The sequence below is a fragment of the Crinia signifera genome, chromosome 9 (assembly GCF_055691185.1).
Source record: "Crinia signifera chromosome 9, ASM5569118v1, whole genome shotgun sequence".
NCBI classification, from domain to species: Eukaryota; Metazoa; Chordata; class Amphibia; order Anura; family Myobatrachidae; genus Crinia; species Crinia signifera.
The window spans coordinates 64,304,423-64,317,752 of record NC_139225.1 but is presented as its reverse complement, the minus strand read 5'-3'; the positions used below and the strand labels follow the sequence as shown (position 1 = coordinate 64,317,752).

Below are 13,330 nucleotides of genomic sequence, written 5' to 3'. Positions count from 1 at the left end.
ATACAATAGAAAATGGGGTTTGGGGGCATTTAACATTGGACCCAATGTAAAATCGGGTCCATTGCCTTAAGTCAAACAATCAAAAAATCGGGCGCCCAGATAATACACAAGTACCTTGCGCTCTGTCCAGTTAGTCTGATAGAGACTCAAAAAAATAAATATATTTATCTCACATAAATAAATGAAATGGACACTTTATAATATTAAAAAAAAAGTTTAATAAATTAAAAATATAGATTGCATTTAAACCTTTTATTTAAAACAAATCATGTATTTAAAGAAATTCACAGCTGACCCCCTCCAAACGCACAAACACCCTAACAAAGAAAGATGCACAGTAGTGTTTTAAAATAGTCATTAACCCCTGTGTATAAGGGTAAGCAATGCATAGCTGTGTTTGTAGCACATTTACTCTCCTCCTGGACACTGAATTTGGATATACTCAATATGCTTGGGATGTTACTAGATATTGGATTTATCAGCAATACATTCAGTACAATACTGCCCTCTGCTGGGTGTATAAACAGATTAATGCACACGTAAGTTTATATATATTTTTTTAAATAGAAAGGCCTCCCTTTGTAACCCAACTGTTCCCCCACCTCCTCTTTTAATTACTAGAAAAGACTCTAAAACACAGATCACCATCCTACAATTGCACATTTGAACTGCTGAGTTGTCTGATAAGGTGGAGATGTATCTGAAAGCTACGCAAAGCAATACTGGCGTATGAGATATAAAGTAAAGGCTGCACAAGTTGGGAGTTATGTATATAGGCAACTGTTTTGTCGCCATATATTTAATCATGTTATTAAGCTTGGCTGCAGATGCTTTGTTTGTACAACTACTAATGTATAAGGGGAAATGTAATACCATTCGAGATACCCAGAGGTGCAGGATGCCGGGCAATTTTTTTTTTTTTAAAGCGGCAATCATTTACAAGGCACAAAAAATGCCTTGTAAATGACTGCCGCTTTAAAAAAAAAACAAAAAAAGGATCAACCAACAGACGATAATTACACTGTCCATTTTCTTCAACAATTATCACAGTTGGTTACAAGTAGCTGTATTGCTTATGCAAAAAAAAAACAAAAAACATTCAAATGTAGAACTTTGACATCCCTATCGTTTGCCCACCTACGTCCACAGAAACGTTTTTAAGATACAATGGTAACAAAGCAAGTCTAAATCAGGTCATTATGATCAGTAGTGAAATGCAGTTTTACATTACATCTCTTTGTAAACTTCCAGTACTGAAGAAGTACACTAGCAGAACTGGAATATAATGGACAATTAGCATACTACCACCTAGAGGGGAAGCGGTCATCTATTAGAATGAACTTAGGTCTACAGTCATTAGGTCGACTGGCAGGAAGGTCGACCTGACTTAAGGTCGACATGGGCCAAGGTCGACATGACTTAAGGTCGAATTTGCATAAAGGTCTACATGAGGAAGGTCGACTGGTCATAAGGTCGACATGGATTTTTCACTGTTTTTTGAGCCGACAGGCGGTATTTCATGCCCTACCATCCACTAGGGCGTTGTGGGAGAATAAAATAGTGTGCCGAGTGCAGCGAGGCACCGTGCCCGAAGCATCGCGAGCAAAGCGAGCGATGCGAGGGTACGATTCTCATTGCCAACGGTGTCCATGTCGACATTCGGATAAAAAAACAGTGAAAAACCCATGTCGACCTTCCTCATGTCGACCTTTATGCAAATTCGACCTTAATTCATGTCGACCTTGGCCCATGTCGACCTTAAGTCAGGTCGACCTTCCTGCCAGTCGACCTAGTGGGGTCGACCTAATGACTGTAGACCTAAATGCAGTCTGACGAATGATCCCATTCCACCTAGAGTACTAGAGATTCAGTCTAGGAGGAAGAGAAAAACTAATGATCTATCTATCTATATAGATAGATATTTGTATTTAGTGCAAGCTATATCCAAAATAAAATACCCAGCAGTATGTTTTCAATTAACTTCCTTTTGGGTTTTTGGTCACTTAGACACAGGTGATATGCTCTCCTCCAAACGGCTCAGCGATTCCCATCTTACAAGCTTACACAAGTCCTTTTGTAAATCAAACAAACTGAGGCCATTGCAGAACTAAGGGGATGATGAGGGGCTGAAGGTCAGGATCATCCAACTGATGACAAAGTAGAAGAGAAATATAGGATATACTGCCAAGGCTCTGCGGTTAGGCGGCTGACTGTCGGCTAGGAAGGCCGTGGAGGCTGCAAAACAACAAACTCAGGTCATATAATCTTATTTTGTGGCTTTCATTTGAATGGACGGACAACATAAAAAGCAAGCAGATTCGAGGACTTGAATGCAACAGTATATCTTAAGGTAACTTAAATTCTCAGTGTTGGCAGCAAAGTGATTCTGTAAGGGTTACAAGGCACTTCATGATGACGAATGTCGCAAGTTTTCCCTCCCATCCTATACAGCAGGGCTGGGCAAAACCGGCCCTCCAGATGTTGATGAACTACACATCCCAGCATGCCTTGCATCAGTTTCAGCATGGCCACATAGCAAAACTAATGCAAAGCATCCTGGGATGTGTAGTTCATTAACATCTGGACGGCCGGCGTTGCCCAGCCCTGCTATACAGCTATGCATAAACATTAGTAACGATTGTGTACCAAAATAAGTGGTAATATGTACAACCGGATGTTGTTGTGTTGTTCAACCGCACAGAACTCAATTCTCCCCTTAGTTTGTAAGCCAAGTCGACACATTCAATTGCATCATCATGGCCCTGCCCCCTTCACTACAATATCCACATTACTGGCATTGTAAAGTGGAGCTGGGGCTATGATGATGCGATTCCGTGCTAATCATGTCATCGGCAAACTCAGGCAGCCCACTTTTGAGGGTGTCTGCAAGGTGTTGCCGGTGGTTGCAGCCAGACCCTGAGGTTTGGCCACTTTTCTGGAGCCGCTCATTCATTTCAAGTAAAAAGGAAAGTATGACACATGCTCACTGTTGGAAACCTTCACTGAGCAGCAATGTCCTTGGTCAATTTAAATAAAAATGTTTGGTACTTGTTTCCTATCTGGGCGCCCACTAAGTTAATTGCGCACCATGCTATTCTCCGTAGAGAAATCGGATCGCATCGCATCGTACACATACACGATATTGAACGATGCGATGCGATCCGATTAGATTTCCCATAGGAAACAATGTTAAATGGCTCAATTTAGCCAAATTATCATAGGAACAATAGTAAATGGGCCAAAAACACCCCTGAACATTGAAATGTCCCCCCAAAAGTAGTTGACGCCACCCCGCCATCAACGTGAACCCGAAGCGTGGCGAGCGGCGGCGGTACGCGTCCTCCGACCTTTTCATGCCCTACTATCCACGTCGGCGTGGAGTGAGAATAGAATAGTGTGGTGAGCGCAGCGAGCCACCGAGCCCGAAGCGTGGCGAGCGCAGCGAGCCCCGCGAGGGGACGCGGATACCTTCACAGGTAAACGCGTCCCTTCGCGGGCTTCCCAGGTGTCCGCGTCGCCCGCGAGGGGACGCGTATAACTGTGAAGGTATCCGTGTCCCCTCGCGGGGCTCGCCACACTATTCTATTCTCACTCCACGCCCTAGTGGATAGTAGGGCATGAAAAGGTCGGAGGACGCGTACCGCTGCGCTCGCCACGCTTCGGGTTCACGTTGATGGCGGGGTGGCGTAAACTACTTTTGGGGGGACATTACAATGTTCAGGGGTGTTTTTGGCCCATTTACTATTGTTCCTATGAGAATTTGGCTAAATTGAGCCATTTCACATTGTTTCCTATGGGAAATCGAATCGGATCGCATCGCATCGCTCAATATCGTGTATATGTATGATGCGATGCGATTTCATTACGGTGCCGTACGTAGAAAACCTGGGCGCCCAGATAGGAAACAAGTACCAAATGTTTTTTTTTTTTTTACCATAGGTTGGCCAATTTTGATTTCACTCTGTGGGGCAGATTTATTAAGCTTGGAGAAGAGATAAACTGGAGATAAAGCGGAGAAAAGGTAAAAGAAGATTGGCTGGTGGTTTATCTCCTTTTACCTTTTCTCCACTTTATCTCCAGTTTATCTCTTCTCCAAGATTAATAAATCTGCCCCTGTATGCTAAATAGAACACCATAGCCGACTACTAATCTGGAATTATATGAATTCAACTAATGTCATTTTAACATAATAAGGGATTTGGCACTGATTGTTATCAGTGTTATAGTGGCTAACACACGGTGAGATATGCACTATATTTTTTGACAAATTTAAAAGCAAGAACAGCAGCACCATGGGAGAGATTTTGATTAATATAAGAACGGAGAGACCTAGTACATGCGTTAAGAATAGTGGTTTCCATACAATGAGCATCCTATTCAAGTATTTCTGAGCACATCAAACTTTGTATTCTCTAAAATACCATAGACATAAACTCTCCCATTAATATCTCAACATATCAACTATACAAATCTGCTTCTACAGTATTAGTCCATACTAGCCTACCCTCCCGGAATGGCCAGGAGGGTCCGGAAAATCGGGTCCGGGTCCAGCCCCCACAGGAAGGTGTGCAATTCCCCCAAAATAATCCAAGTCTTTTGAAATCACTCCTCGGCAGTGGAACTTGATGATGTGAATCACATCACCGGGGCCCCACCCCCCCCCCCCCCCTCCCACCACTGTGAAATGCCGGTAATACAGTCATTTTACACCGGGGGTGGGGCCATGATGAGACCGCAATGACAATGCCCCCAAACATGTTTCATCAGGTTAGTTGCGCCTCTGACCACGTCCCTTTTTTCGACACGCCCACCAGCCCTAACCCCTTTTCCTTCTAACAGGCTGTCCTCTCACGGAGAGGACAACCCATAACTAGGCAACCCTGTATTAGAAAGCTTTACATATTTACTCCACTATATTAAATATTAATGGATTTGATGACTTTACCAAAAGTAGACCAGGCAAACATTGCAGCCACTATGACCAGTCGCAGGATTAATGTCGTCAGGTTTATACTCGCCAACAGCAGTAGCCGGCACAACAACATTGCCACTGTGAGAGGCAGGATGCAGTAGCCCAGGACACACAAGCTTTGGAAGAATGAGCTAAAAGAGACATGAGAAACCATTTAGACAGTAGCAAGTCACAGCCTGTGTGATGGTGAGTGTGGCTGAACACAGGTTCTTCTTAACACAATGCTCACAGATATGAAGCTTCCTCGCTAGGGAAGACCCTACTGCCCTGCATCAATGGAAGCAGTTGGAACAGAGCTTCCATTCAACTCTAGTAACCTTTAGTATTGGTTAAAAAATGCTGAAAACATCCTGGACAAAGTAAGACTCCAGCCAAATAGCATTCACTGTAAAACCAGTTCCCATGTGTGCCTGCCACAGGTTATCTGGATATATGTGCAGAGCAGCAGTGTGTCCACCAGTGAATGAGCTTTCTCAGAAAATTAATGGCTTCATTGTGTTGAAATATGAAAGTCTTGGATTAGTACCAGGGACATGACCGTAAATGCAACGATGTGATCAGTCAACAAATAATGCAAACAAGCATCTGTGGAATGGGAGAGAATTCCAGCAATGGTAATTTGCAGGAACATTTAGAAAGGAAGGCCCCAGCAGCCCTGTGCTATTGTTTCTACCTTGCCGAGCCCATGTTGCTTACTGTAAGACAGATGAGTATAATAGAGGGGTCACTCAACATAAATTCAGCAACACAGAGGAACTCTTCTAAATTGAGGAGTCATGTGTTACCACAGGATGCGTTTGGGATACAGGCAGTTGGAAACCTGACTGGCACCAGTATTCAGATACCACTGACAATGCGGAATCCCGACTGTCAGTATTCTGAATTTAAGTATGCCGGGTTGGTTAGGGCTACTCTGCATGGTGGTGGTGGGGGGGGGGGGGTTGTTGTCTCCTCAGGGTTAGGCATTAAGAGGGTAGGGTAATGTACTAAGAGGGGATTTTAGGGATAGATGCAGATAGAGAGTTTTGGGGGCAGTGTTCCCTCTAAGCTGTGCGCGCACACACAACCTGTCGAGCGCACGCACAGACATTACAACAGAGCGCACAAAGCAGCAGTGGTCCCCTTTCTGCAGTTGTGGACTCAATTAATGTGTTTCACCCTTTAACTACATTGTGTGTTGTGTTTGAATGTTTAAAGTAAAGTTAACACAAATGCCGAACATCGTTTTCCAGTTATATATGTAAGTGACGCACAAAAATTTAAATTTCCTAACAAAGTTGCACAGCCAATACCTTTTGCCGCACGCAGCCTTCATAAAATGAGAGGGAACATTGTGGGTTTTTTTTTTTTTTGGGGGGGGGGTGTAGAATATTTACCTAGCAAGTGATTTAATTTCCCAAACTCTATTCCTGTGCTATTGCTTCCATGCACTGCCCACATTGTTCTATCCAGGGGGGGGGGGGGGGGGGGGGGGGGGGGGTGTGTAGAATATTTACCTAGCAAGTGATTTAATTTCCCAAACTCTATTCCTGTGCTATTGCTTCCATGCGCTGCCCACATTGTTCTATCCAGGGGGGGGGGGGGGGGGGGGGGGGGGTGTAGAATATTTACCTAGCAAGTGATTTAATTTCCCAAACTCTATTCCTGTGCTATTGCTTCCATGCGCTGCCCACATTGTTCTATCCAGGCTAATAGTACACAACTATTTTCTTTTACTTAAATAAACTATGAACAATTAAAACGAAATAGTTAACCAATATTGCATGTCTTCTTAACTTAAAAACAACTCCAAAAATAAAGCAGTATTTAAAATTTGTATAATGAGATTTTTTTTCTCATATCAATATTAAAGGGATCCTCTGGTCTCAACACCTACAGAATAAACGAGTAATCTTATGAAAAATAATGCTACAGTATCAAGGAGTTTCAGGTTTTTTTTTTTTTTTTAACCAAATCTTAAAAATCTTTTTTTTTCAATTTATATTTAATTATTGCAGGGCGGGGAGGGTTGCCATTGTACATGTTTATTATTTTAAAACTATGAAAAGTCCATTCGTATTTGTTATGACAAATTTATTCTACTTAATAACTGAAGAGACAAAGCTTAGAAATTACTTACATGGTTCCACCAAGAAGTTTGGAGTTCAAAGTGATGACAACAGCCCCAAACCAGATAATTACAAATACTTCAGCAAACTGGGGTCCTCCGTCATCTTTGCTGTTAGCGTAACCACCCTGAAGCATTCTGAAATAAATCAATAAAACATAAAAATCCAAATGTCTATAAAAAACACTTAACAAAACTCATGCTTTAGCACAGCTGGTTCTATCAAAATGACAAACTTCTTAAGTCACCTAAAATATTTTATTTGTATGGTGCCAACAAGTGTCTATAGCACTGTACAACAAGAATTACAATGGTATACAAAAAAACAATACAAAATATAACAAATATTACACAATTTAGCAAGCAAACAAACAGTGAAATAATAATGTTGCCAGGTTGGCGTGCAGTGTGAAAGGGACATTTTGAATATCCCGGGTACAGCAACCCAGCAATCCATCCCGGGATAAAAGCAGTGTTATTCCTGGTTTGGACTCGGGTTGCTGGATGGGTCTAGGGTTCCATTAATTTCTATGGAGGATGCAGCAGCGTTACATTAATGTTGCCTCCCGCCCTTACCAGCATCACCTTAATGCGGTCTCCTTACACCGCCCCCGGATGATGCCAACGACCCGGCAATAAGCAGGGTTGCTGTAAGCAGCAATCCCAGCAGATCAGTTGGCTGTGGTAAATTACCGCAATTGAATACCCCATTCAGAATTTGTTGTGAAAAAAACCTGTAGCCAATATATCATAGAAATTCATTTGCAGATTCAGAAACTCAGTCACACACAGACATATAAGTGTTGCAACTTAAATTAAGCTGCAGACTACCTGCATTGCGTTTCAGCAACCAAACAAACAAAAAAAAGATGACCACTACTAGCGCATGATCTGACATACATCCAGGGGAATAGAAGGCAATAAATAAAAGTACTTACAATGCAAGTGAGACACAGAGCACAAGAGGGCCCCATAGATCCCCTACGGAAAAATCACCATCATTTTAGATTTAAAAATTAGGTTGTAACAGCAGCAACATTATCATAGACCCTTCTGTTGGCTTCACTCCCCAAATTGGTTGTTGGATGATAAATTATGTTTGGGCATGAGTTTCTGGACACCCATCACTTACTGCGCAAATTCCACTCAAATGCATCCTGTTTAGGCTAACCCATGCAAGACGTGCAGTATTTGGGCACCTGTAAGTCAGACTTCAGACAGATTTCTACGAGCTACCTCAGGAAGGTGCAAGCAGAAATAATGGGTGCCTGTGGCATTCATGCCCAGAGGCACAAACAAGTGAGTTGCCCGACAGGAGCTGTGGTCATGATAAAATAATGAAATTCCCTTAAATGTCTAATTTTGGGCATGAGCAACTACATTTGGTTTACTGTGGTACAAAACCGTACAACAGTACAGACATCTAAACTACTCTCTGCGTGTTGAACATATGGAGGTATATGTAATAAACTGTGAGATCTAGGAACAAGCATAATCTTAGCAATTAAGGCTGTAGAGCAGTGGTGTCAAACTCATGGCCCTCCAGCTGTTATGCAACTACATGTCCCAGCATGCCCTGCCACAGATTTTATAAAATGAATTGCTAAAACTGTGGCAGGGCATGCTGGGATGTGTAGTTCGATAACAGGTAAAGGGCCATGAGTTTGACACCACTGCTGTAGAGTTAAATTAACAATTTTAAAGGCAAAGTCAGCTTGGATTGTTCCTGTTTTACTTTTTTCGCCCTTTAAATCAACATACATCACCAATCTTGCAACCCATTACATAAACACCATAATCTTTAAAAAAAAAAAAAAAAATCCAAACACATTTAGCTATAAATTTATGACCACCCACAAAGGCAGGCTAAAATTCAAAAGTAACACATATCCAGAGATAATAAGTACACACTAAGGGTCAGAAGTATCAAGCTTCACAAAGTGATGGAAATGGAGAGTTATAAACAGCCAGCCAATCAGTTCCTAACTGTAATGTTACAGGCTGAGTTTGAAAAATAACAGCTGATTGGCTGGTTACGTATCACTCCCCATTTTATCACTTTGTGAAGCTTGATGCATCTGACCCTTAAGGCCCCCATACATTAGTCCGACTTGTCCTAAGGACAAGTCGGACCTGATTTCACCCTGCAGCTCCCCGGGAGGGGGACACACGATTAGGCACTTGATGTGCCAAGGTTTGCATATGATAATTCACATGGATTTATCATATGCGGTCCCCGGGGAGCTGCAGGAGGAGGGAGCCGTCCGGGGGGTCATCAGCGGGAGGGGGATGCCGGCTATAGAGAGCCGAGCAGGGGGAGGCTGCATAGGAAGCCGGGCAGGAGGAGGGTGACAGCGAGAGCAGCGCGCTGGGCAGGGAGGATGACGCTGGCTGCCGGGCAGCGGCGGGAGCCGGGAGGAACACAGATAACTTGAAAAAAAAAATAAAAGACCATACAGAATGACTAGCAAGCCATTGATTGGCTGAGACCTCTCTCAGCCAATCGCTGATTGGCTGAGAGAGGTCTCAGCCAATCAATGGCTTGCCAGTCATCTGTATTTTTTTCAAGTTAGTGTGTTCCTCCCGGCTCCCGCCGCTGCCCGGCAGCCAGCGTCATCCTCCCTGCCCAGCGCGCTGCTCCCGCTGTCACCCTCCTCCTGCCCGGCTCCCTATGCAGCCTCCCCCTGCTCGGCTCTCTATAGCCGGCATCCCCCGCCCGCTGTCATCCCCCGCACGGCTCCGGGCTGCACATAAGATTTAGCAAATCTTATGTGCAGCCCGTCCGACCTCCCGACCCCGATCCAATGCTCACGGGACCGCGCATCGGATCGGATGGGGTGTCTGCACGTGCGATTTGGGCCGATTTCACGGCCCGATTCATCCGAATCGGGTGAAATCGTGCCCAAATCGCATAGTGTATGGGGGCCTTTAGAGTATGAACCTATTAGGTGCGAGCTGCCATTGCAATAGTATGTCGTGACTATCATGCCCCCAACTTGTGGATTTTGTTCTTAGCCCTATGAAGCTGCAAACAATCATTGAGTCTGGAGGTGCTGTAAGCCCAGCATATAGCTGTATTTATTCATGCCGCTCCACGGCTTAAAATGGATCGAGCACTTAAGGCTAAGTTCAATATTTTATAGCTTATGTGTTCTAATTTTCTATTTATCTTCAACTTAAACAAATATAAGGAACAAATGATCTGTAATCATTGGTTCTTGTTCAAGCAGAGTTCTTGTTCTATATACTCACAGTCTCTGAGAAGTGCAGTGCTCTTTTTAGGATACATAACATGAAAAAACTTTTTCCCAACAGCTTTCAAGTCCCGCATCTGAAACGGGTATGAAAAATCAGATCCAACTAGGAAATATTACATCTTACATTAGTTGTCAGAGTATGCTAAATGGATTTATAGAAAGATGAAAAAAAATTCTCCCGTTATCAACCATAACATAATTCAAATAAATCATCATTTATAAAGCACTGCATGTTAAAAGTTCAGATCTAAAAATAAATTAAACAATGCTCAGATTATATTTCTAATAATGCAAAGTACAATTACCTCAGTAAAATGTAGTGTAAGGATTTGCCCACGTCTTAAACACTGAATACATTCTCTACTGTCTGGATTTAAGGCCTAGGTATGAGCAGCATTACGGAGGTGAAATTGAAATGATCATGAAAATACTTTTTGCCTGCTTTCAGAAAATGTACTGCTTAATTTGCTGCACAGATTACACACCAGAGCTTCAAAAGGCTTATTGATGTGTATGTTTACAAGAGCAGATCAGCACCTCCTCAAGCGCCCCCTCTAGCAAATGTATGTAATATACTGGTGTTGATGCACTAAAGCCGTGTACACACGGCAGCGATTTTTGCTGAAATCGCTGGGAATATGGTCGCTGGTGACCATATTGCCAGTAATGGGAGTGTGCCCCGGTGATAAATCGCTGGGTGCGCGCTCCCGTTTTCAGCCCCGTTATAAACGCTGGTCGCAGGAGCTTGCTCCTGCGACCAGCTGATTACCTCTGCGGCTCCCCCCAGCAGAGGTTTATTTTCATCAGCGACCATCTCTAGTCATGATGAAAAGGAGAGACTGAGCAATATATCTCCCCCATGTGTACGCACCTTAAGCCAACCAGAAAATCTTTGCTTTCAAAAAAGAAAATAACAGAAAGAACAAAAATAAAAGAGCATGTGCAGTGGCAGATGAGACAGGGTGTAGTAACCCTTACACCCAAAACCTAGTACCAGTAAGTAGGTTTAGCCACTGTATTAATATCTTCTTCTGCACTATTTTAAGCTGTCAATGTAAGCTAAGCACAAATATAAAAAAAATGTGGAATGGGCAATTGCGCTAAATAATAGTAACCAATTATGTATATATTAAAACATTATTATTTATTCAAAATTAATAAAATTACTCAGAAAATAGTAATAACAGTGCACATACTGAGCAGAGTAGCTAAAAATAAAAATGTTGTACAGAAAGATAGTGCTGCTGTATTTTGTACATATGGGGTTAATTTCCGAAAGTCACCTCTGATCCAGTTGTGTCCTGTCCTCTTTTGGGCCCAAAAAGGGTGTATTAGTCCCAGTGGAGTGACTCTTCCACCAAACTATCGGAAGTACTACAGCGGAGATCCATCTTATCCCACTGTTCACCATTTGACACTGGGACTAATACACCCTTTTTGGGCCCAAAAGAGGACAGGACACACCTGGATCAGAGGTGACTTTCAGAAATTAACCCCATATGTATAAAATACTGCAGCACTATCTTTCTGTACATCAACATTTTTCTTTTTAGCTACTCAGCTCAGTATGTGCACTGTTATTACTATTTTCTGAGTAATTTTATTAATTTCGAATAAATAATAATGTTTTAATATATGCATAAGTGGTTACTATTGTTTTAGCGCAACCACCTATTCCACATTTTCTTCTTGTAAGGGGGTGACGCCCCTTTTTTAGGTTGCAGCCCTACTGGCGCCTTTTACAGATACCCAGGTATCTACTTTTTTTCTTTATCGAAGCACAAATATAACCTTGGTAGAATAGTAACTGATATTATACAAAAAATAGAAAAACAGTTGTATAACAGATTTTAGTATAAAGATCATTATGGCTGGACCAAATGGGAAAATTTTGAGTTATTTCAGTAACATTACACAAAATCATCTTCTGCTAATCTCACATACAATGGTGTCTCTAACAGGTTCATCAAGTGTAGAAAAATCATCTTCTTGTGATTGAGATGCAATAGGCACAGTGATCTCCCCCTCTACAGGAATATCTCCCGAAATGGACACATCTGATAATCCGGCAAACTGGAAAAGAACAAATCGTTAACATAATGTAGCCCCATCATATCTCCAACAGTAGCTAGATAATGGAGCATCCATGGACCAATTATTGTGCTTTTAACTGAAAAGTAATCCAAAGGTTGCAATGGTGGCACCATTACCGTTGTACCACAGATCTTCCTCAGGTGATGACCCTGCACCTGTCACCCTGTGCTTCTCCCCCATAGGAGGCAATTCCCTCCCCACACCACCCCCAAATAGATGGCAAGGGCACTGCCTCTCATTTGCATAGATGATAACCATACTGTGATCTATCACTGCAGCAGTGCACATCCTGGCTGATACGCCTCATTACTATTTATACCCGAGTCAGGAAGTTCTGTGTACCCTTCTGCCCATAACAGGCACTGTGCTCGGTTGCATGGCTAACTCTCTTCGTCACCACTGAAGCTGATACTGACACCGAGCTGCCATTATCCACCGTGCCAGCCCCTCTGGACGCTCACCAGCTGCTTACTGCTGCTCTCCTGCCGTTCTTCCGTCTCCGCCATGTTTTCCTCCATCTCCTTCCAATCCAATCTACAGCTACGTGGAGTCGGATCTTAGTGCGTCATCATCCGCAGCCCTGACCAGTTGGTAGTGTCTAGTTCCTTCTCTCCAGGCGTACCAACATTACGTCACATCCCACGTGACCATCACTTGATCACCCCATGTGACCACTATACTGCAGCGGACTTTTCAGACGTCGTTCAGTCTGTCCATGCTACATACTGCGCCAGTCAGTCTGACGCCAGCTAGCTGACCTGCTTGCCGGACACTAGCTGACCCGCCACACTATGTCACCAGCACGTGACCGACCACTATATACTTTAGTGGGCTTGTCACCCGGCAGTCGCTTTCTGCTGACAGCATGCCGCCATCTTGCCTCCGTTACCCTGGCAACAG

General features: G+C 43.1%; 1 protein-coding gene across 2 annotated transcripts; it reads right to left on the bottom strand.

Annotated features, from left to right (window-relative positions):
- Positions 1–206: 206 nt before the first annotated feature.
- Positions 207–13,220, bottom strand: YIPF6 (Yip1 domain family member 6). Of its 2 annotated transcripts, XR_014460679.1 has the most exons (8): positions 12,892–13,220; positions 12,281–12,409; positions 10,332–10,410; positions 8,018–8,060; positions 7,092–7,217; positions 4,946–5,103; positions 1,804–2,235; positions 207–1,382 (listed from the first exon to the last, which is right to left on the bottom strand). XR_014460679.1 is itself a non-coding variant. In XM_083159125.1 (7 exons), the coding sequence occupies exons 1-7, from the start codon at positions 12,946–12,948 to the stop codon at positions 2,108–2,110; spliced, it is 720 nt and encodes a 239-aa protein (XP_083015251.1). In that variant the 5' UTR covers positions 12,949–13,220; the 3' UTR covers positions 207–2,107. The 2 variants fall into 2 exon arrangements, 1 of the variants encoding a protein (XP_083015251.1); XM_083159125.1 differs by having other exon boundaries at positions 207–2,235.
- Between the last annotated feature and the right edge of the window lie 110 nt (positions 13,221–13,330).